Source organism: Schistocerca cancellata, chromosome 7 (assembly GCF_023864275.1).
Source record: "Schistocerca cancellata isolate TAMUIC-IGC-003103 chromosome 7, iqSchCanc2.1, whole genome shotgun sequence".
Classification (NCBI taxonomy): Eukaryota; Metazoa; Arthropoda; class Insecta; order Orthoptera; family Acrididae; genus Schistocerca; species Schistocerca cancellata.
Window position 1 is genome coordinate 342,929,040 of NC_064632.1, and position 25,971 is coordinate 342,955,010.

Below are 25,971 nucleotides of genomic sequence, written 5' to 3' on the forward strand. Positions count from 1 at the left end.
TTTGGTCCATTGTTGTGGCCTTCACTGAAGTTGGCCCCTCACCCGTGGTCAGTTGGGAGATAATTCCAAAGTCTGGCAGGCAGCAAAAAATGTACTGAGGGGCCAATTGTAGGGCCTCCCCAGTTCGTTTGATGAACAGGTTTCAGGCGTTGGCTGTGGCTGACGATGTTTCTGAGCCGCTTGCAGTCGTCCACCCTGTTCCAGAGGAAGCTTCTCGGCCCACAAGGTCGGGGCGTTCACAGAGGGTGGGTTTGCTGGTAGTTGGTAGCTCCAACGTTAGGCACATAATGGGGGCCCTTAGGAACATGGGTGCCAAGGAGGGAAAGGAAGTTAGCGTGCACTCCGTATGTGTACCAGAGAGAGTCATTCGGGATGTGGAAAGGCTGCTTCCGGATGCCAAGAAGAGTACAGGGTGCAGCCAACTACAGGTGGTGGCTCGTGTCAGTACCAGTGAGGTATGTCACTTTGGATCGGAGGAGATTCTTTCTGGTTCTGGGCAACTAGCAGAAGTGGTAAAGACTGCCAGTCTTGCTTGCAAGCTAGGCAAAGCTCACCATCTGCAGCATTGTCGATAGAACCGATTGTGATCCTTTGGTGCAGAGAAGAGTGGAGGGTTTGAATCAGAAGCTCGGGCAGTTCTGTGACCATGTAGGCTGCAGATTCCTTGACTTGCACCATCGGGTGGTGAGTTTCTGGGTTCTGTTTAATAGGTCAGGAGTCCACAACACACAGGAAGTGGCTACAAGGGTAGCAGGGTCTGTGTGGATGGAACTGGGTGGGTTTTAGGTTAGAGGGCCTCAAAGAACCACAGGAAGGGTGTCCGACTAAAAGAGGGCAGGTAAAACACAGTAAGTTAGTTGTAGAAACAATTGGTATTGTAGTTGTAAATTGTCATAGCAGTGTTGGGAAAGAACCAGAACTCCAAGCCCTAATAGAAAGTACTGAAGCACAAATAGTTCTAAGTCCAGGAAGCTGGTTGAAGCCGGAAATAAGTTCAGCAGAAATTTTTTCAGACGATCTAACAGTGTTCAGAAAGGGTAGATTAAATACAATTGGTGGTGGAATATTTATTGCTGTCAGAAGCAGTTTGCCTTGTAGTGAAATTGAAGAAGATAGTTCCAGCAAAATAGTGTGGATAGAAGTTATACTCGACAGTCGGACTAAACTATTGGAAATGAAATGAGCGTTTGGTGTCATTGGCCAGGAGGTCCCTGACGGGGCAGGTCTGGCCACCTCGGTGCTGGTCTTATTACATTTGATGCCACATTGAGTGACCTGCACACCGGATGGGGATGAAATGATGATGAAGACAACACAACACAACACCCAGTCCCTGAGTGGAGAAAATCCCCGACCCAGCCGGGAATCAAACCCGGGCCCGGAGGATGGCAATGCATCATGCTGACCACTCAGCTATTGCGGCGGACCCTAAATTATTAATTGAATCATTTTACCAACCCCTCGACTCAGAAGATATAGCTGCTGAACACTTCAAAGAAAACTTGAGTCTCATTTGAAATAGGTACCCCACTCATACAATTATAGTCGGTGGTGACTTTAACCTAGCCTCGATATGCTGGAAAAATTGTATGATTAAAGCCGGCAGCAGGCATAAAACGTCATCTGAAATTGTAGTGAATGCTTTCTCAGAAAATATTTTGAATAATTAGTTCATGAGCCCACTCGAAGGGTAAATGGTTGCGAAAGCATAATTGACCTCTTAGCAAGAAATAAAACCGGACAAATAGTGAGTATTGTGACGAATACAGGGATTAGCGACCACAAGGCAGTAGTAGCTAGGCTTAATACTGTAACTTCTACAACCATCAAAAAGAAACGCAAAGTATATCTATTTAAAAAAGCTGTTAAAATGGTCTTAACACCATTTTAAGAGACAGTCCGCACTCCTTCTGATCTGATCATGTAAGCGTAGAAAAGCTGTGGAATGATTTCAAAGAGATAGTATCGACAGCAGTTTGAGAGATATATACCACATAAATTAATAAGTGATGGTACTGATCCCCCATGGTACAGAAAACGGGTCAGATCGCTGTTGCAGAAGCAGTGAAAAAAGCATGCCAAATTTAAAAGAATGCAAAATCCCCAAGACTGGCAAAGTTTTGCAGAAGTTTGAAATATAGCGCATACTTCAATGCGAGGTGCTTTTAATAATTTCCACAACGAAACTCTGTCTCGAAATCTGGCAGAAAACCCAAAGAGATTCTAGTCATACATAAAGCACACCAGTGGCAACACGCAATCAATACCTTCACTTCATGATAACAATTGTGCCACTAAAGCAGAGTTATTAAATATGGATTTCCGAAACTCCTTCACCAAAGAAGATGAAGTAAATATTCCTGAATTCCAATCAAGAACAACTGCCAAGATGAGAAACATAGAAACAGATATCATCGGTATCACAGAGCAGCTTAAATCACTTAATAAAGGCAAGGCTTCCGGTCCAGATTGTATACCAGTCAGGTTCCTCTCAGAGTACGCTGATACAATAGCTCCATATTTAGCAATTATATACAACCACTCATTCACGGAAAGATCCGTACCTAAAGACTGGAAAATTCCTCAAGTCACACCAATACCCAAAAAAGGAAGTAAGAGTAATCCATTGAATTACAGGACCATATCACTAACATCGATTTGCAGTAGGGTTTTGGAACATATACTGTATTTGAACATTATGAAGTACCTCGAAGAAAACGATTTATTGACACATAGTCAGCATGGATTCAGAAAATATCGTTCTTGCAAAACACAACTAGCTCTTTACGCTCACGAAGTAATGAGTGCTATCAACAGTGGATGTCTAATTGATTCCATATTTTTAGATTTCTAGAAGGCTTTCGTCACCGTCCCTCACAAGCATCTTCTAACCAAACTGCGTGGCTATGGAATATCACCTCAGTTGTATGACTGGGTTCATGATTTCCTGTTAGAAAGGTCACAGTTCATAGTAATAGATGGAAAGTCATCAAGTAAAACAGAAGTAATATCAGGCGTTCCCCAAGGAAGTGTTATAGTCCCTCCCTCTATTGTTCCTGATCTATATTAACAACATGGGAGAAGATCTCAGTAGCTGTCTTCGATTGTTTGCAGATGCTGCTGCTATTTACCGTCTTGTAAAGTCATCAGATGATCAAAATGACTTGCAAAATGATTTAGATAAGATATCCGTATGGTGCGAAAAGGGGCAGTTGACCCTGAATAAGGAGAAGTGTGAAGTTATTCACATGAGTACTAAAAGAAATACACTAAATTTCAATTACGCGATAAGTCACACAAATCTGAAGGCTGTAAATTCAACTAAATACTTAGGGATTACAATTACAAATACCCTTAACTGGAACAATCACATAGATAATGTAGTGGGTAGCGCAAACCAAAGACTGTAATTCATTGGCAGAACACTTAGAGGGTGCAACAAATCTACTAGACTGCTTACACCATGCCTGTCTGCCCTTTTCTGGAATATTGCTGAGCGGTGTGGGATCCACATCAGATGAGACTGACGGATGACACTGGAAAAGTACAAAGAAGAGCAGCTCGTTTTGTTTTATCATGAAGTAGGGGAGATAGTGCCACAGACATGATATGTGAATTGGAGTGGCCATCATTAAAACAAAGGCTTTTTTCATTGCGACTGGATCTTCTCATGAAATTTCAATAACCAGTTTTCTCCTCTGATTACGAAAACATTCTGATGGCACCCACACACATATGGAGAAATGATCATCATGATAAAATAAGAGAAATCAGGGCTTGCACAGAAAAATTTAAGTGCTCAATTTTCCCGCGCGCCATTCGAGAGTGGAATGGTATAGAGACAGCCTGAAGGTGGTTCATTGAACCCTCTGCCAGGCACTTTATTGTGAAGCAGAATAATCACGTAGATGTAGATTTGGATGTAGATGAGGGTGTGGGGACAGTACGTTGCGTAGGTTGATGCCAAGATAATTTCGGGAATGGAGAATGTGTTGTAGTGATAACTCCCATCCATGGAGTTCAGAAAAGCTGGTGGTGGAGGGAAGGATCCAGATGGCTCAGATAGTGAAGTATCCATTGAAATCAAGTGTGTTATGTTCAGCTGCATGTTGTACCACAGTGTGGTCCACTTCGCACTTGGCCACAGATTGGCGGTGGCCATCCTGGTGGACAGCTGGTTGATAGTCATACCAATATAAAAAGCTTTGCAATGATTGCAGCAGAGCTGGTAAATAACATGGCTGCTTTCACAGGTGGCCCAGTCCCTGATGGGGTAGGATAAACCTGTGACAGGACTGGAATAGGAAGTGCTGGGTGAGTGGAATGGGCATGTTTTGCACCTGGGTCTCCCACAGGGATATGATCCTTGTGGCAAGGGGTTGGGATTGGGAGTGGAATGGGGATGGACTAAGATGTTGTGGAGAATGGGTGGAGGACAGAACACCGCTTTAGGAAGGGGAAGTAACTCAGGTAGGATGTCCCTCATTTCAGGGCACAATGGTAGATTATTAAAGCTCTGGTAAAGGATGTGGTTCAGTTGTTCCACTCCAGGGTTGTATTGGGTGGCGAAGGGGACACTCCTTTATGGGTAGCTTTTGGGGGTGGTGGGAGGATTGCAGTTGTGAAGGGAAATGATGTAGATCTGTTTGTGGAGTAGGTCTGAGGGATAGTGCCTGTCTGTGAAGGCCTTGGTGAGCATGCTCAGCAAGAGGGTTTTGCCACTGCAGATACATTGTCTTCAGGTATATAGCCTGGCTACACGGGGACAGCTGAGTGTCTCACCACACATTCCACCCAACAGCTTCCACCCCCTCTGTCCTATCACCTCCTTCCCATTCTTGTCTCCCACCTTGTTTTTTTGCAGCCCCCTGCCAGTGCATCTGCCTGTCTTTCCCCACTCCTCTATTTTTTTGTTCAATTTCTCCTCACCTCCATGACCCACAACCTTCTGATGCTGCACCAGTTAGCAGTCTACTTCCTGCACACTCTACCAGACACTATTCATCTCTCTCCCCACCCATAAACTACTATCCCTTCCACTTCATCACCCGCTCCTGATGGCTGCTTGCATCCCATGTGATGTTGCATTCCAGCTCGAGATGCTTGAGTTAGCAGTCGTGTACGTGTGTCTTTATTGACAAAGACTGTGGCCAAAAGCTATATGTAGGTGTCTTTTAAGCAACTTGCCATGTCTTCTTTACAGTAAGTAGCAATCCGTCTCTTCCTAGAGTGTTCAAACTTGATTTCAATTATGTTACCTCACCGTCAGGTGAGCTTCCAAAATCAAATATTGGTTTGTAAGGCATACCTAATAGTAGATAAAGACTAAGATCACAATTTCATAATGATGAAGAGCAGGCTGACATTTAAGAGACTGTTGTTGTGGTCTTCAGTCCTGAGACTGGTTTGATGCAGCTCTCCATGCTACTCTATCCTGTGCAAGCTTCTTCATCTCCCAGTACCTACTGCAGCCTACATCCTTCTGAATCTGCTTAGTGTATTCATCTCTTGGTATCCCTCTATGATTTTTACCCTCCGCGCTGCCCTCTAATACTAAATTGGTGATCCCTCGATGTCTCAGAACGTGTCCTACCAACCAACCCCTTCTTCTAGTCAAGTTGTCCCCCAAGCTCCTCTTCTCCCCAATTCTATTCAATACCTCCTCATTAGTTATGTGATCTACCCATCTAATCTTCAACATTCTTCTGTAGCACCACATTTCGAAAGCTTCTATTCTCTTCTTGTCTAAACTGTTTATCGTCCACGTTTCACTTCGATACATGGCTACAGTCCATACAAATACTTTCAGAAACGACTTCCTGACATTTAAATCTATACTTGATGTTAACAAATTTTTCTTCTTCAGAAACGCTTTCCTTGCCATTCCCAGTCTACATTTTATATCCTCTCTACTTCAACCATCATCAGTTATTTTGCTCCCCAAATACCAAAACTCCTTTGCTGCTTTAAGTATCTCATTTCCTAATCTAATTCCCTCAGCATCACCCGACTTAATTCGACTACATTCCATTATCCTCGTTTTGCTTTTGTTGATGTTCATCTTATACCCTCCTTTCAAGACACTGTCCATTCCATTCATCTGCTCTTCCAAGTCCTTTGCTGTCTCTGACAGAATTAGTATCTCATCGGCGAACCTCAAAGTTTTTATTTCTTCTCCATGGATTTCAATACCAACTCCGAACTTTTCTTATGTTCCTTTATTGCTTGCTCAATATAAAGATTGAATAACATTGGGGAGAGGCTACAACCCTGTCTCACTCCCTTCCCAACCACTGCTTCCCTTTCATACCCCTCGACTCTTATAACTGCCATCTGGTTTCTGTACAAATTGTAAATAGCCTTTCGCTCCCTGTATTTTACCCCTGCCACCTTCAGAATTTGAAAGAGAGTATTCCAATCAACATTATCAGAAGCTTTCTCTAAGTCTACAAATGCTAGAAATGTAGGTTTGCCTTTCCTTAATCTTTCTTCTAAGATAAGTCGTAGGGTCAGTATTGCCTTACGTGTTCTAACATTTCTATGGAATCCAAACTGATCTTCCCCGAGGTTGGCTTCTATCAGTTGTTCCATTCATCTGTAAAGAATTTGCGTTAGTATTTTGCAGCTGTGACTTATTAAACTGATAGTTCGGTAATTTTCACATCTGTCAACCCCTGCTTTCGTTGGGATTGGAATTATTATATTCTTCTTGAAGTCTGAGGGTATTTCGCCTGTCTCATACATCTTGCTCAGCAGATGGTAGAGTTTTGTCAGGGCTGGCTCTCCCAAGGTTTTCAGTAGTTCTAATAGAATGTTGTCTACTCCCGGGGCCTTGTTTCGACTCAGGTATTTCAGTGCTCTGTCAAACTCTTCACGCAGTATCCTATCTCCCATTTCATCTTCATCTACATCCTCTTCCATTTCCATAATATTGTCCTCAAGTAAATCGCCCTTGTATAGACCCTCTATATTCTCCTTCCACCTTTCTGCTTTCCCTTCTTTGCTTAGAACTGGGTTTCCATCAAAGCTCTTGATATTCATGCAAGTGGTTCTCCTTTCTCCAAAGGTCTCTTTAATTTTCCTGTAGGCAGTATCTATCTTACCCCTCGTGAAATAAGCCTCTACATCCTTACAATTTGTCCTCTAGCCATCCCTGCTTAGCCATTTTGCACTTCCTGTTGATATCATTTTTGAGACGTTTGTATTCTTTTTTGCCTGCTTCATTTACTGCATTTTTATATTTTCTCCTTTCATCAATTAAATTCAATATTTCTTCTGTTACCCAAGGGTTCCTACTAGCCTTCGTCTTTTTACCTATTTGATCCTCTGCTGCCTTCACTATTTCATCCCTCAAAGCTACCCATTCTTCTTCTACTGTATTTCTTTCCCCCATTCCTGTCAATTGTTCCCTTATGCTCTCCCTTAAACTCTGTACAACCTCTGGTTCTTTCAGTTTATCCAGGTCCCATCTCCTTAAATTCCCACCTTTTTGCAGTTTCTTCAGTTTTAATCTACAGTTCATAACCAATAGATTGTGGTCAGAGTCCACGTCTGCCACTGGAAATGTCTTACAATTTAAAACCTGGTTCCTAAATCTCTGTCTTACCATTATATAACCTATCTGATACCTTTTAGTATCTCCAGGGTTCTTCCATATACACAACCTTCTTTCATGATTCAAGAGACTAGTCAGGAAGAATGATTGCAAGGAAGTGTGATACAGAAGCACTATGAAATGAATCAAGAGACGCTCTTGGAAGTTCTCCAGGGCTACAGATAATGCAGTAATGAAAAGCTCACTAGGCAGTATAGTTGAAGAGGGATGTACATCTCTAAAGAGGGCAATCACAGAAGCTGGAAAGAAAAATGTAGGTACAAGGAAGGCATCTGTGAAGAAACCATGAATAACAGCTGAAATACTTCAGCAGATCGACGAAAGAAGAAAGTACAAAAATGCTCGGGGAAGTTCAGGAAAATGGAAATACACGTCACTTAGAAACTGAATAAACAGGAAGTACAAGGAAGCTAAGGCAAAATGGATGTATGAAAAATGGATGTATGAAAAATGTGAAGAAATCGAAAAAGAAATGGTTGTCGGAAGGATGCACTCAGCATATAGAAAAGTAAAAAAACACATTCAGTGAAGTTAAAAGTATGGATGGTAACATTAACAGTTCAATGGGAATCCCACTGTTAAGCATAGAGGACAGAGTGGATACGTGGCAAGAGTGCACTGAAGGCCTCTGCGAGAGGGATGACTTGTCTGATGGCATGAATAGAAGAAGAAACAGGAGTCAACAGGGATGACATAGGGGATCAAGTATTAGAATCAGAATACAAAACATCTTTGGAAGACTTAAGATCAAATAAAGTAGAAGGGATAGATAATATTCCATCGGAAATTACTGGAGAAAGGGGCAGCAAAATGGCTACTGACGTTGGTGTGTAGAATGTATGAGACTGACAATAGACCATCAGACTTTCGTAAAAACATTATCCACATAATTACAGAGACAGCAAGATCCAACAAGTGTGAGAATTATTGCACAATCAGCTTAATAGCTCATGCATCCAAGCTGCTGACAAGAATAATATACAGGAGAATGGGAAAAAATTGAGGATCTGTTGCATGACAATCGGTTTGGCTTTAGGAAAGGTAAAGGCATCAGAGAGACAGTTCTGACGCTACTGTCAATAGCTGAACCAAGACTGAAGAAAAATCGAAATACAGTCATTGGATTTGCCCACCCGGAAAAAGCGTTTGATGATGTCAGATGGTGCAAGAGGTTCAAAATGCTGAGAGAAACAGGGCTAAGCTGTAGGGAAAGTTGAGTACTATACAATATGTACAAGAACCAAGGGGGTACAATATGACCGGAAAACCAAGAACAAAGTGCCTGGATGCAAAAGGGTGTAAGGCTTGGACGTAGCCTTTCACCCCTACTGTTGAATCTATGCATCGGAGAAGCAATATGGAAAATAAAAGAAAGATTCAAGAGTGGGGTGAAAGGATATCAATGATAAGATTTGCTGATGATGTTGCTATCCTCAGTGAAAGTGGAGAGGAATTACAGGATGTGTTGACTGGAATAAACAGACTAATGAGTACAGAATATGGCCTGAGAGTAAACCAAAGAAAGCAATAGTAATCAGAAGTAGCAGAAATTAGAATAGCGAGAAACTTAACATCAGGACTGGTGATCATGAAGTAGATGAAGTTAAGGATTTCTGCTACCCAGGCAGCAAAATAAACCATGACAGATGGAGCAAGGCGGACATAAGAAGCAGACTAGCACTGGCAAAATGGGAATTCCTGGCCCAGGTAAGTCAGCTAGTATCAAACATAGGCCTTAATTTGAGAAAGAAATATCTGAGAAATTATGTTTGGAGCAGAGCATTGTATGATGGTGAGACACAGACTGTGGGAAAACCACAACAGAAGAGAACTGAGGCCTTTGAGGTGTGGTTCTACAGAAAAATGTTGAAAATTAAGTGGACTGATAATGTAAAGAATGGGGAGGTTCTCCACAGAATCTGTGAGGAAAGGAACAAACAGAAAACACTGACAGGAAGAAGTGACAGGATGACAGGACATCTGTTAAGACATCGGGTAATAACTTCCATGGTATTAGACAAGAGCCGTAGAAGGTAAAAGCTGTAGAGGAAGACAGAGATTGGAATATATCCAGCAAATAATTGAGGATGTAGGTTGCAACTGCCACTCTGAGGCCAAAGATTGCACAGGAAAGGAATTTGTGGCAGGCTGCATCCAATCATCATAAGACTGATGACTCAAAAAGGGACTGTATTTGTTAATATACGTGGAAAAAAAAAAATAGTTGCTGCTAGTGAAATTCGAACCAGCAGCTTTTGGAAAAAAAAACCACTGAGCTACACACTCTGCTGCTATTGACAAACGTGGAATTGTTTTCTACTTAATATAGCTCAGAAGTTTGCCGATAATTAGTCAAATTATCAAGCTTTTCTGAGAATTGCACTATGCTCCTTCAGGAAATTGATGTCAAGGCACTGACCTTCAAATCCTATAAGGATGAACAAAAATTGAAAATGGCCAGTTGTATGGTCCCCTTGTTAAATACTGTATATATGTCAAACTGCAATGGTATCAGAAATTTTCAAAACTTTAACTAAAAAAGTTGGTGATTTGAGTGACCAGAACACATCATAATGAACACCACCTAGTCCACCTGCTGTTCAATACCTTCAAAAGATTGCCAACCATGCGTCAAAAGCTAAAAAGTAAAAATAGTGCGGGAAATTGTTCAATTAATTTATTTAGTTTCATTTTTAAATTTTATTTTTAACATATTTTAGAAGATATTTATACAAAAACTTATATATTGCCACTGATAAATGTTATTTGTGAAAGTTGGCACGGCAATTGGTCTCAAACACTAGCATATTAAAAAATGAGTTCTAGCAAATCAAACCTTCTTGTGATAATTTTAATCTGTAATTACATGACATTGTAATTCTGTCAGAGACAGCAAAGGACTTGGAAGAGCAGTTGAACGGATGGACAGTGTCTTGAAAGGAGGATATAAGATGAACATCAACAAAAGCAAAACGAGGATAATGGAATGTAGTCGAATTAAGTCGGGTGATGTTGAGGGTATTAGATTAGGAAATGAGACACTTAAAGTAGTAAAGGAGTTTTGCTATTTGGGGAGCAAAATAACTGATGATGGTCGAAGTAGACAGGATATAAAATGTAGACTGGCAATGGCAAGGAAAGCGTTTCTGAAGAAGAGAAATTTGTTAACATCGAGTATAGATTTAAGTGTCAGGAAGTCATTTCTGAAAGTATTTGTATGGAGTGTAGCCATGTATGGAAGCAAAACATGGACGATAAATAGTTTGGACAAGAAGAGAATAGAAGCTTTCGAAATGTGGTGCTACAGAAGAATGCTGAAGATTAGATGGGTAGATCACGTAACTAATGAGGAAGTATTGAATAGGATTGGGGAGAAGAGAAGTTTGTGGCACAACTTGACCAGAAGAAGGGATCAGTTGGTAGGACATGTTCTGAGGCATCAAGGGATCACCAATTTAGTATTGGAGGGCAGCGTGGAGGGTAAAAATCGTAGGGGGCGACCAAGAGATGAATACACTAAGCAGATTCAGAAGGATGTAGGATGCAATAGGTACTGGGAGATGAAGAAGCTTGCACAGGATAGAGTAGTATGGAGAGCTGCATCAAACCAGTCTCAGGACTGAAGACCACAACAACAATTATTATAAAGTTATAAATTTCTGGTTGAGGACGCTGAAAAGCCTAAGCAAAGAACTAGAAACAGAGATTTTCACAACAGTTGGAAACGGAACAAGAACAGATGAAATGGATCAAGAACAGATGAATACAATGAACAAAAGAAACTACCACTGAATGAAAAATGATGGAGCTGATAATAAGGAACGGGTGTCCGCATGAAAAAGAATGAGGCAGCATGAACAAAGTCAAGGTGGGAACAACAGAACTGGAACAAGACCAACCAAACAAGACCAATGCAGGAATGAGCAACAGTGGAAACAGAATACGGAATGAGACAGTGAAAGCAGAATACGGAATAAGACTGACCGTACAAGGAGAAGGCAGGAATGAGACCGACCATAAGGGAATTGTGAATGACTGTTCCTTAAAAGGTGTTTGTTGGTCTTTCCATTTGTTTTAATGAACCATTTGGACCTGTTCTTTCGCAAACAACTCACCTTTAACACAGACACACACATGCACACACACAAAACACCACCAAATCATTAATATGGTGAAGCTGAGCAAGCACAGACATTCAAAGAGAGGGTTGTTGGCACTGTGTCACTCCCGCAATAAATATTAAAGCTTTTTTTTACTGTTGGTTTGATTCTGTTATGGCTGAATTAATATCTTTATGGGACAAAGTTTGCTGAGAACTGGAATTTGAAATGACAAATATATATTACATCATTTTCTTTTAAATAGAAAACTATGTGCATAAACAAAAAATATACTTTCAAATCCAGTCCTGGTGAAAGAATAGACTCAGTATTGATTTACTAACATTTACAAGGAAAAGACTTTATAATGTAGTAAAATACTTTTCAAGTCTCAAGTTGCAAGAGAGTCTCAAGTATAAAACCATTTGCAACTGATTCATTTATTATAAAAGGTGAAGCTACTAAAGTTTTCAGTCTTAGCGGTTGGGATGTTGTTATTTTCACTGAACAGTCTTTACCAGAAATAGCACAACCACTGAGGTTTCAACTTAAATGGAATCTGCAATGTATAATTCAAAAGTTCATATACTTCTTTTCATTTTCTGTATTACTACCTTTTTTTTACAAGAGTTTAACAGGTGCTTGCCACCATAAATCAGGAAGTTGCTGTTTTACTTCTTATTTTAGTATTATTATAATCCATACTAGTCTTATGAGAGTCTTGATATTTGGATTAAAGTTCTGGAACAAGCTGTGGAATGAAGAATGAGCGGAAGAAACAAGAAGAAGGATAAAATTCGGTCTTTTACACTCTATTTATTTTGTTTCTCCATGACTTTATTTTCATTTGTAATGTACAGTACAGTGAAGTCCCGTTAATCCGAATTAATAGAGGCTGGACCTTGTTCGGATTACCGATTTGTTTGGGTTAGCTGGAATTACGGTGACGAGTTTTTAGAATGAAGTATACCAAGCAAATAAGTAGGTACACCACGGTAACAAATGGGAACAAGTGTGGGAACAATGGCTCACTCTCACTCCCTGCCCTTGTTCTTGTGCATTGTTGAGACCTTTGTAGTGTCTGAGGTCACTGCACTGCCAGTTGGCTCGCAGAGCACTTAGTTATGTTAGTTATTGATCGCTGGCATGCCTAACAGTGGTATTGTATTCGTTCAGGTGTAGTGGTGTACATATTTTCGCCATGAGTAAATGAAAAACATACAAAGTTAACCCTCAAACAAAAACTGAATGCCTTTAAGCAGACAGAGAATGGTGAGAATGTATCTAAACTGGCAACGGAACTAGGTGTTCGTAAAACAACCATTTGTGATTGGAAGAAGAACCAAGTGAAGCTTGAACAGTCATGTGCAACGTCTTCGGGTAAAGCACTTAAAATTTGGCAGACTTTGAAAGAGTCCCAGTGTGATAAAGTGAATGAAGCTCTTTTCCTTTGGTTTACATGGGAAAGAGAAAGGGGAACTCCTTTGAGTGGAACACTGGTTCAAGAGAAGGCTGTTTACCTGAACAAGTTAATGAATGGTGATCAGTCTTTTAGTGCGAGTATGGGTTGGTTGGACAGATTCAAAAAACGTCATGGAATCCATCAGCTAACAATTACTGGAGAGAAGCTTTCTTCTGACCGTGATGCAGTGAAGGAATACTTGGGTGAGTTTGAAGAAATGATAGGAGTATTCTCCCCAACAAATTTATAACACTGACGAGACTAACCTTAAGTTTAGGGCATTGCCAACAAAAAGCTTGGTATCAAAAGCAGAAGACCATGCTCGTGGTTTTAAAATGTGCAAAGATCGTGTGACTTTATTAGCGTGCAACAATGCTGCAGGTAATCACAAACTGCCTTTAATGCAGGTCAGCATATCTGCTAGGCCCAGTGCTTTTAAAAACTCCAACATGAAGTCCCTGCCTGTATATTATCACAACCAGAAAAAAGCAAGGATGGATAGTAAGCTGTTCAAAGAATGGTTTCACGGCCAGTTTGTTCTCTCTGTGCAATGGTTTTTTAAGGTAAATAATTTGTTTCCCCGTGCAATCCTTTTGATTGATAATGTGCCGTCTCACCCCAGCACTGAGGAATTATGTGATGGAGAAATTGTGGCAAAGTTTTTGCCGCTGAATGTTACACCACTTCTACAGCTGATGGACCAGGGCATACTGCAGACATTAAAACTGATTTACAGGAAACAATTTTTAAGAATGCTGATACAAGATGATAGCATTCCTTTAGTGGACAAAATAAAAAAGATCAATGTGAAGGATGTTGTTTATTGGGCCACTGAGGCATGGCAGAAACTTTCAGAAAATACTCAGAAAATCACGGAGAAAACTGTGGATATCTCTTGAATTTCAGGACACCCTAGTTGAAAATGAAGAGGAAAATCCACTGGAAAATCTGAAGGAGACGTAAATTAGTGAATTGCAGTGGATGGGACATATGTGGAGAATCTTACTGACGCTGATTTAATTGCTGCTGTGACTCAAGACCAGGAGGAAGTGGACTGCTGTGATGGAAGTGACAATGAGTCTGGAGGCGACAAAGGAGAGCTGGTGTCATACACTGACGCAACAGAAGCCCTTGACCTAGCACTACGTTACTTGGAGCGACAGCCCACTGCTACACCTGCTGATTTGATGTTTATGAGACGATGGCACAACTATGCGTCATATAGGCAACAAAGGACTGTCCCCACTACACCAAAAAATAATGACTGAGTCTTTGTCATCTAAAATGTATGGATAAAATATCCGCTGTATTTTAGTAAGTTTGACAGCTTTTCTTTCATTGTTATGCATTGTTTAAACCTAATGTTTTCTTGCCAATTTTTCTAATACATGTTTACTGGACTGTGTGTATATACAGCAGTTTACTGCACAGTTTTCCTTACTTAGACTAACATTTTTCATGTTCGGATTAGCCAAATGTTTGGATTACCGGGGTTCAGATTGGTGGGACTCTGCTGTACTTTCATGTACCCTTTTTCCATAAGTATTCACCCATTTCAATTTCACGGTATCAAAATTAGCACTTTTATGAACATCTCTGTCATAATAAATCTCCAGTCTAAGTAAAATAGTTACATGAAACTTTGCTGAATTCTGTTGTTACTGTTGAAGACTGGCCAGTTTGCCCCAACTAGACACAAGGAAGAATCAGATATGAAACTATCGTTTCTCTTTATGTCTGTGCTGGAACTTCAAAAACTTGTGCAGAAAGCAACCAAAATCATATAGACAACAAAAGTGAGTATCTATCCTCCATAAGTGTAGTTTAGCCAAAATATTCTCAGAAAATGCACCAGTGCTTTTTCTCGCATGAAACGTATAGGGGAAAGAAAACAGTCAACTTACCATGAGACACCTTTGTTAAAGACAATACACATTGAAACACATAAAATACATTGTACAGGTTAATCACAAGTAACTATTGAAAAATATAAGCAAAATAATCAAACTAATTTGAATTGCAGAATCTGGTTGGCTGTACAACTGCGTTCTCATTCAATCCACCTGTTACAGCTGTGTTATGCAGGAGCTAGGATATAAATTACATATGAAGCCTGTCTAGCACTAATAACATACTTAGCACATAACAAGAGGCACTTCTTATAGGAGCATTTTAAGTAATTTTTACGAAGAGAAGTGGAAATAACAATCATTGCAAAACGTCATTGGAAACAATTATTATCAAAGAAGTGATCACTTGTAATGCACCAAGATACTTTTGCAGGGAATCTGTTTGATATCAGCCCTGGAAAATGTTAAGTTGCCACACTTCAAAAGTTGTTCACCACACTTTTACTTTTATAGGTTAAACAACATTGTTTGTTAATCCAAAACATTAAATCCATTTGTGAAGTTTTCGGAGTTAGTTAGGGATGATGATCTGTATGGCCAAAGGAAACATTTCAAATGTACCTAAAAACCCTGTATTAACATGTTTTCATAATAACATCAACAGACCTTCCAGCAAAATGGGAAAAAAAGGGAAACAGCATATGTGCCCTTGAAAACATACTCACAAATAGTTTCTATGATTCTGCCACTCTCAAAACGCACGACATATTTACAAAATCCTTAGGTGAGCTCATTTAATGACTTACGTAGCATGTTGAAGACGAGCAGATGAGGCAGGTGCAATCAAAGAAATTCCATCAGAAGCCGATCTCTCTACTGTGACATGTGCCATTGCAGGAGTTCTACCAATGGCAAGTATTGCAGGTGATAATTCTCTGTGTAGCAACCCTGCACCAGTCAAATTGACACCTTCTAAATAAGACTCTTCACGTGGTGAATGAGTCCATTCTAAATCAGGATTTGCAAATCTGAAACATACAGCCAGCCACTTAAATGTTTATATTAAAATTATGAACTTTATACAGTTTTGAACAAGTCATACAAGAGAATAAACATTCTTTAAATAAAGCTTTAAATAAATCTAAAAAAAAGTAAGGAATTAAAAAGATTTTGTTGCCAAAATGAGACAAGAAAAGGACACACAAAATGAAATTTAATATTCTATATCATATTGTGACTTGAAAACATTTGAACTAAACCAAATGCTAACTACCTATTTACGTTTCTGAAAATATATGTTAAAGATATAGTGCCTATAGAATGTCGTCACCAGTTAAAAATATACAGCAGGGCACACAATGAAGAGCCATGACACATAAAATCATGGCTATTATTGCCTACCTGCTATTTTTAGCTATAGTGTAATTTTGTTCTGTATTCTGCAGGTATTTTTTTAAATCTTTCTGTAATTACAATATCTTAAGTACATAATGAGACATAACAAGTAACTTGCATCTAGCATGTAACTTGGAGTAAATGATACTAATAAAGGAACCATCACACACTGGACTGATATAAAACAACTATTACACACACAGTACTGTGCTGATGCCATTAGCACACTCCACCTTCTGTCACATATCACTTCCATGATGGACAAAGGTAAGAAAAGTTAGATTTTATACCTTTATTTTGTGAACTTAAGTTTGCTGTTATGAACACTAGGGACAATCTTGACAACAATATTAATTAAACCAGTCTAGCACATGAGTATATATAGATTTATGAGCCACCAGGCTCATAACTGCATCACAAATGATGAAGGTGAATAAAAGAGCCTTTGCACATATTCTTTGTAAAATGCAATTTTGTTCTGTATTCAGCAGGTATTTAATAAATCTTTCAGTAATCACAATATCATGAGTAAATAATGCGACGTAACATGTAACTTGCGTCTAGCATGTAACTTTGGAGTAAATTTAATTTTTATGTTTTTTCCCAGTTTTTCCCTTGCTCTTCTTCTGTTTTGCTGTCTTTTCCACCCCTTGCTTATTTATTTATTTTTTTGCCACTCCCTTGATTCCTAACGCTCCAAAATGTCCTCTCTTGCCATGATGAATCCTATCTCATATTACATCCGTTCTTTTTGAAAACATGCTTTTGCATTATCAAAACTAAGGTCCCACATTCGGTTTCTTGGAACCTGCTTGTCCCTTGGAGTTACTCCAAAAGACCTAACATTGGAAGTCCCTGTTTCTGGATGTAATCCTACTCTACACCAGGCTCTTTTACAGTTTCAAATACAGCAATCTCTTGCTCTTACCTGACTAATCTGTGACCTATATGCCTCATCAGCCAATTTCCACTCCATCAGACTTCTCTCCTTCTACAAAATCCTGCTTGTATTTGCCCCTCATGTTTTCTTGGATGGTATCATCCACGAAGCCAACTTCAAACTGCAACAACGTACCAGACTTCACCTCAAAAAGCTATCCCACCTTCTTGTAAACAATCTGAACAGTGGTGTTTCCCTTCCTGTCCCTTTGCAGCTCCGTAAACAGCCATACCATCAACCACCATTCCTAGCCTACAAACCGAGCTTGGCCAACCTCCTTAACATCCCACATCCTCCACCACTGCCTCCCAGACCAAGAATAACCCATAATCACAAGAACTTGTCACAACAGCACAGTGTTCTTAACCTCTCATCTAAACCAAGAACACTCCCCTCCTGAAGTATCTGTGTTATACAATGGTCTCACTTTCAGCCCTAAACATGCATTTGGTCATGCAGCTTTGGTGAAGGACCTACTTTCTTCACATGTAATATCAACTGGATATATCACTTTGCAACACATCCCAAAACCTTTCCAACAGCAAACCTGACACTGAACATTGCCTTGAACAGCTCAAACCACAATCCCAACTTGATCCACCACCACTGCCTCAAAATCATACCTTACAAGGCTCTTCAGAAGGACTAACACCTCAATCTATAGAACTTTTCACCCCACCCAAATCATGAACCCCCACCTTTTACCTTATTCCTAAGATCCACAAACCCAATCATCCTGCCCGTCCTATAGTTGCTGGCTTCAAAGCACCCACCGAACATGATCAGCACCTGCAACCCATAGTGCAAAGACTCACCTCCTATATCAAAGATACCACAATTCCTTGATCATCAGAAACCTATACCCACTCCCACCACACACCTTGCTTGTCATCATTGATGCCATTTCCCTCTATACCAACATCCCCCATGTACATGGTGTGTCTCCTGCTGATTATTTCCTCAGTCAGCACCCACCTGATTCCAAACCTATGACATCCTTCCTACTCAGCTTAAACAACTTTATACTTACCAACAACTACTTCATCTTTGGTGGGCAGATCAGGGGTACGGCCATGGGAACCAGCATGTCTCCTTCCTATCCAAACCTTTTAATGGGTCGGTTGGAGATGGCTTTCCTGGGATCCGTGAGCCTTTGGCCCCTGGTTGGGTTTAGATACATTGATGACCTCTTTACCATATGGATTCATGGTGAGACTGACCTGTTAAAATTCCTGGAATCTCTGAATACCAAACTAAATTTCACATGATCCTATTCTGAATCCCATGTCCCTTTCCTTGATGTTGATCTCGTCCTCACCGAATGTCAGCTCCACACTTCTGTCCACATTAAACCTACCAACAAATAACAGTACTTACATTTTGACAGTTGTCATTCTTTCCATGTCAAACATTCCCTTCTGTACAGCCTTGGCATTTGAGGCAAACGTATTTGTTCTGATGCAGACTTTACAGCAATACACCACCATTCTCACCTCAGCCATCACTGCACGTAATTACCCCACCAGCTCAAAGCAGATTTCCCAGGCCATCACATCCAATCCTTTTACTGCTGATCCCTCCAAAACAACAACTTTGGAGGACACCATTGGTGACTCAGTATTATCCTGGTCTGGAATGTATTAATCAGCTACTTCAACATGGCCACGACTTCCTACTTCAACATGGCCACTACTTCCTAAAATCGTGCTCTGGAATGAGATCCATTCTGTCTGAAATTTTTCTCACCACACCTAGAATAGCTTTTCATCGCCGTCCTAAACAGTGCAATATTCTTGTCAGACCCTATGCTCCTTCTGCACCCATCTCCCTACCCTATGGCTCCTATCCATGTGACCATCCCTGCTGCAAGACTAGCCCTATGCACCCTCCTACCACCACCTACAGCAGCCCTGTAACTGGCAAGACATATACTATCAAAGGGAGAGCCACCTGTGAAACAACACATGGCATATACCAGCTGTTATGTAGATACTGTTCAGCCTTCTACATTGACTACCACCAAATTATCAATTAGGATGAATGGGCATAGGCAAAGGGTGTATACTGGTAACGCAAAACATCCTGTCGCAGAGCATGCTCTACAACATGACAATCATAACTTTGGTAACTGTTTCACCACACACGCCATCTGGATTCTTTCCCCAGATACCAGTTCCTCAGAACTCCGCATATGGGATCTAGCGCTACAACACGTGCTTGGTTCTCACCACCCATATGGCCTTAATTTATGTTAATTTCTTCTGCCTCAGCATTTCTTCACACTAAATACTCTTTCCTTCACTCTGTTTTAGTTTTCTGCATCTTTCATTGTCTTATCCATCTACTTTTTATCACCCCCGTTCTACCTGTTACGTACAATGCATTTGGCTTTTCACTCTTATTAACTCATGCATGATGTTTAAGCAGTTATCTCTGTCATGCATATTTCCCTGTCTTCCACCTTTAAGTTCTCAGGTTTTCTAATCTTGTCCAATGCAGTCCCCAACAATCAGTCTTTCCTTTTCATACAGTGCAGTAAGTCTCCCCCTGACCCTCAGTTCTGGTGACTTTCCCAATATATAACCCTTTTCTTAGACCTCTCCAGTCGTTTTCCTTCACCCCTCTTCCCTCCCCTTCAACCCTTCTGCCTGAAGAAGGAGCCACTGGCTCTGAAAGCTTGCCTAATTACAACCTTCTTTTATGTATGTGTTCTGCCGTCACTTTGTGAGTAGATTTTTTATCTATCCAATTAAAGTAATTTAGAGTACATAAGACAGAATGCTATTTCTCTGTGGTAATGGTCTGCTTTCATTTCATATTTTTTAGCACACATGTTGTGTTTGGAAGATCACTGAGTGTTTCATTGTCCATGGATGGATCAAAAACTTGAACTTTGAAGGAATCATCGAGAGTGCTTGGATTTTGTGTCACATATGAATAATGGTGACAAAGTTATGATTTATACCTGTACAACCAAATAAATGTCACAAAATCTCTATTTTGAGAAGATATGATGAGTTGAAATAATTTTTTTACAGGTCATGACATCAACTCGAAGGTAGGTTTCATGTCTCTCTGGTGTATTGCTTGTCAAGTTGCTTCAATACAACTCTACATTTCTATTGATGAAAAGTGATTGACCATTGCCAAGCAGCAACAAATTCCTCATGTACATTTGCTGATGTATATCACAAAAGCTTAAGTTGTAAGAGAAGCATTTTCTAATGTGAAAGGTGTCAGCATTCTGAATATGTGTAATTGGATGTTTTCTAGTCGGAATTTGGTGCCAATAGTTTTCTGATGAAAGGATGGATATGACTTCAGTAATTTCTGTTGGACTATCCACAATTTGTAACAGTCATAACTACTGGTGATGACTAAAGGTGATGCTAAATCGCATGCTCCACGTGATGTGCTGTGCTGTTGATACTTCAGATTCCAATAAATGTCAACAATCAGTGACACTTTAAGTTTTATTTATGGTAAGTCAGAATCATGCCCACAAATGCAACAGGTGACCGCTACAAATCAAGATCAATTTTGGAGGCTCACCTAGATGCATAGCACATTTGACAATCCAAATATCAGAATCAATATAAACTATTGAAAAATTACTCAAATCGACAGGTATATCTGGGAAGTTCCAGCAATGGTAGAAGTCAAGTCATTTTCCAGCAACTGTTGAGCCCATTTTCTGCAAAGCCAACACCAAATGTTGCCTGAAGTGTGGAAGTCTCCTTCTCTAGATTGTATATTGGTCTGATACTGAACAGACAATAAAATGCTTAATGTAAATTCACCAAAGAGTTTCAACTAGAAGAGAGTACTAGTAAATTTACCTGATGCAAAGAATGCCCTGTTGCAAATGTTCACTTCACCACAAAACCATTAGGGTCCAGTATACGGTGTTGACGAGGTGTCCATGCGGAATCAGTGCGCAGCAGAAATGCGAACAATCTGTTAGCGCCTTGTGCAAGACAACAGAGTGTGAACCACTATGCGCAGCGATAGCCTGTCAAATCTTTGGCATGTGATCCTGAATCCTCTGCACCAACAAGGGTAACTCTGTTTTGTCTGGCAACAGCACAGAGGTCAGAAACTCTGCTGGGATCCTTAACGAGTCTCCGTATACCATCTCAGCCACTGAGGTGTCGATATCAATCTTGTAAACTGTTCGTAACTCCCAACAGTACCACAGGCAGCACTTCAGTCCAACGTTCTTGGTGGCACATGAGGGCTGCTTTCAGTGTGCAATGCCACTTTTCCACCATACCACTGTTGTCTGGGTGGTAGCTGGTAGTTTGGCGGTGCTGGAATCTGCATAGTTTAGCCAGCTCACTGAACAGGTAGATTCAAACTGCCTGCCTTGGTCTGTCATGATGTCCAGGGGACAGCTGAAGTGTTCCAGCCAGTGTCTGACAAATTCCTCTGCAACTGTCTCAGGTGAAATGTTTGGCAGTGGTACGGACTGTGCTCATCTTGTGCACCTATATGTCAATATGAGTAAGTATCTGTACGCATCAAAAGGCAGTAGTGGACCCATCATATCAAGGTGGATATGTCCAAATTTCACTGGTAGACCTGAGAAATGCCCAACCTCAGCATGGACGTGATATCCCACTTCACATCACTAACAGTGGAAACAGGTGTAGGCCCAGTTATGAGCATCTTTCTTAACTGTCGGCCACACAAAACGTTCCATTATCATTTTGACAGTGGTGTTCGCCTCTGGATGTGCCAGACTGTACCTGCTGTTGGAACTTTATCTTATGAAACTGTGGTGTGATAAAGGCCCGTGGCACATGCTGAGAAATGTTGCACCACAATTGTACACCGCAACCTGGTACTTCAATCTGCTGGAATCGCAGACTTGAAAACTGATCCACCAGTAAGTTTTGCAGCTGATGATCTGCCATTTGTGCCTTAGTGAGATCGTCATACTTCTGAATGGAAACCACACTACACCCACAGGAGAGGTAGAAGGCCACTATGTTTTCAGCACCTTGAATATGTCGAATATCCATCATGAATGGTCTAACAAACTCTGATGTACCTGAACTGTTGAGGTGAACACTTATCCCTTGGGTTCTGAAATGCGGGTACAACTGGCTTGTGGAAATGGAAATGGAAATGAGCGTTTGGCGTCATTGGCCGGGAGGCCCCTCGCGGGGCAGGTCCGGCCGCCTTGGCGCAGGTCTTATTACAGTCGGCGCCACATTGGGCGACCTGCACGCCGGATGGGGATGAAATGATGATGAACACAACACAACACCCAGTCCCTGAGCGGAGAAAATCTCCGACCCAGCCGGGAATCGAACCCGGGCCCAGAGGACGGCAATCCGTCACGCTGACCACTCAGCTACTGGGGCGGACAACTGGCTTGTGATTCATGTAAATTGTCAGTAGATGGGCTCTGACACGAGGGCAGAAGTGCTTCACACTCTCATAAATTGTCAACAATTCCCTATCATAGGTGCTCCAGTTCATTTGCAATGGCAGTAGCTTCTTTGAAAAAAGCTTAAAGGCAGGACACAATTGTCGACTGTCTGGTGTAGTGTCACTCCAATTACAGTCTGACTGGCAATGATGGTGCAGATGGTACTGGATGGGCAAGTGACACTCCTTGATCGAGACTGTTCTGCAAAGTGTGGAAGGCCTTATTCATCTCTGAAGTCCACTTCAGTACATGCTTCCCTTTAATGAAGTGGCCAGCAAATGGGTCTGTAAGAGGTGTCTGAATAGCCACTGTTGCTGGTAAGTTGTGGCAAAAAAAATTCACCCTGTCTAACATCCATTACCCTGTCTAACATCCATTGCAGTTGTCAACAACACCTTGGATGTGGCAGGTCTTGCAACATATCCAACTTTTCCGGCAATGGGGAGATTCCATCATGTGAAACTCTATAATGGAGAAAGGTCACTTCACTTTTATCCATCATGCATTTGTCTTCATTCAGTACCACACTGTAGTTTGCAACCTTTGCTGTACCTAAGCCAAATGCCTGACACGTGATTGTGCATCAGTAGAGTATAACAAAATTTCTTCGAGGTCAGTAAACGCAAAATGGCAATCCCTGCAGCACTTCATTGATGAACCTTTACCACGCCTGAGCCATATTTTGAAGTCTGAAAGGCATGTGCAAGACCTCAAAAAGGATGAAAGGCATGATCACTGCTGTCTTGGGAACATCCATCGGTGCTACATGAACCTGATTATAGGCCTTCTACCAATCCAGGACAGTAAAAACTGTTGCGCCAGCCAAAGCATATGTGAATTCTTGAATATGTGGAATAGGATATTGTCTGGAATGGTCCTGCTATTTAATCCACAGTAAACCCTGCAAGGACACCATGTGCCATCAGTCTTCCTTAGCAAATGTAGTGGGGACGCGCAGTGATTGTCTGAAATCCATATGATACTGGAAAACAACATCTCCTCAAAAACTGCTTTAATTTTCAGCATTTCATCTGGCACAATTCTACAAATGTGCTGTGCAACCAGCAGTCCTGGATCTCATGTATGTAGTATAACATCCTGTGCTTTACACTGTGCAGTGGTGTCGATAACTGTAGAACAGGCTGTTGATGTATATAGCAAACACAACATTCCTACCATCCGACTTTGCTGCTGCTGGAGCCACTAGACAAATCCACATACCGCCTAAAATGGACAAGGAAATCTGCTCCTAAGATAGATGGGAAAATGTCTGCCAGTACCAACAACAACTTGAAGGACTAGCACGACCCAGGTCAGTTGCCAGCTCCTTATGACCCAGTATCCTGATTTATTAATGGCTGACAGCTCCAGTGGCTCTGGAGCTGCCATGTCTGTTGTGTACGAGGTTGTCAGAGTGCTGACTTCCGAACCAGTGTCCACCAGAAATACTAACGCAGATCTTCTGTTGGCAATGTGCAACCAGTTCGATATTCCCATACATTTCTGTTGAACCACCAATTGATTTGCGATGGCAGTTGGTTATACCATCTGCACGGGTATATTAATATTGCACTGTAGCGTGGGAACTACTGCCAGTTCAAATGGTTCAAATGGCTCTGAGCACTATGGGACTTAACACCTGTGGTCATCAGTCCCCTAGAACTTAAAACTACTTAAACCTAACTAACCTAAGGACATCACACACATCCATGCCCGAGGCAGGATTCGAGCCTGCGACCGTAGCAGCTGTGCACTACTGCCAGTCAACGTTTCATACACTGTTGGCACTGCTTGGAGATGGCATGGTCTGTGGTGCCTATTGTGGACCACTTTTGTCATTTGGGTAATCACATTGCTGGAAAAGTTGGCTGTGTTGCAAGACCTGTGAATGAAGACAAATGCATGATGGATAAAAGTGAAGTGACCTTTCTCCATTATACAGTTTCACAAGATGGAATCTCCCCATTGCGGAAAAGTTGGCTATGTTGCAAGACCTGCTACATCCAAGGTATTGTTGACAACTGCAATGGATGTTAGACACGGTGAATTTTTATCGCCACAATTTACCAGCAACAGTGGCTAGTCTGCAACCCAAAGCAGCTCACACCAATAGTGCTCAACATGGTGTCTTGAGTTTGGGCATTGCAGTCCAGAGCTGGCAGATTACTAGAAAGTCATGCCTGTAGCCATCTGTCTGAACCCATCCAAAGCTCCAATGCTTGCAATCGATCGGCGATCTTTTGCAGCGTGGTTTGTAAATCTGGTCCTATACTCGGCATTTGCCAAAATGAGAATGTAACATAACATTGTGTATGTTCTTCTGGCACCTCCGATGGCTCAATACTACATGCGGCATTTATGTGCACTGGCATTACAGCCGTTACAACTGCTGAGTCTACTGTGCTGTGTGAGCAATCAGCTACCGACAAAATTTATCCAGGGGTTATCACTCATGCACTATCACAGTTAACTGCACCTGTGGAGATAGCTGGTGTTGCCAAATGTGGAGTAGCTATTCTTCGGAGACCACACTAACTTTCACCATAGCCTGTAAGTGTCTCCAGATTTACAGTGGGGTTCTATCACCTCTTTGTTGGGTTGGGTTGTTTGGGAAGGAGACCAGACAGCGATGTCATTGGTCTCATCGGATTAGGGAAGGATGGGGAAGGAAGTTGGCTGTGCCCTTTCAGAGGAACCATCCTGGCATTTGCCTGGAGTGATTGAGGGAAATCACGGAAAACCTAAATCAGGATGGCCGGACGTGTATCACCTCTTTGTCCATGATACAGTGCCTGCTTAAGAGTTTGTTCAGATGACTCAGTTTAAATTATCAGCACCATCTTGAGTGCATGGTAGATAGATTGGTGTAGAGGTTGTGGCATAATATCTATAACCAACATGGTGGCTCTCTCATCTAAATTACTGACTGCCAACAAAAATTGCTCCTGGTGCTCTATGATCCTCTTATTGGAGAAAAAAACTTTCTAAAATCGCAAACCAAACCCCTAGTTGTGCTGACGAAAATGGCAAGGCCCTTAACTGTAACCATGGCACAGATGACACTAATGAAATGGCTGGCGGGCAGCAAACAATGTATGGATGCAATCACAGCATTGAAGGTATCTGGAGCTGGTAAGCTGTCTATACCTGTGCTGTCATCATTCCTCTGTAA

The 25,971-nt window shown here is 41.3% G+C and overlaps 1 protein-coding gene across 1 annotated transcript in view; it reads right to left on the bottom strand.

The window, feature by feature from the left end:
- LOC126092760 (protein bark beetle) overlaps nucleotides 1-25,971 on the bottom strand; it is a 380,473-nt gene that overhangs the window by 44,080 nt on the left and 310,422 nt on the right. Inside the window, exon 26 of the mRNA XM_049908487.1 lies at nucleotides 15,834-16,055. Within this exon, the coding sequence (XP_049764444.1) occupies nucleotides 15,834-16,055 (222 nt within the window). The remainder of the gene's footprint in view (nucleotides 1-15,833; nucleotides 16,056-25,971) is intronic.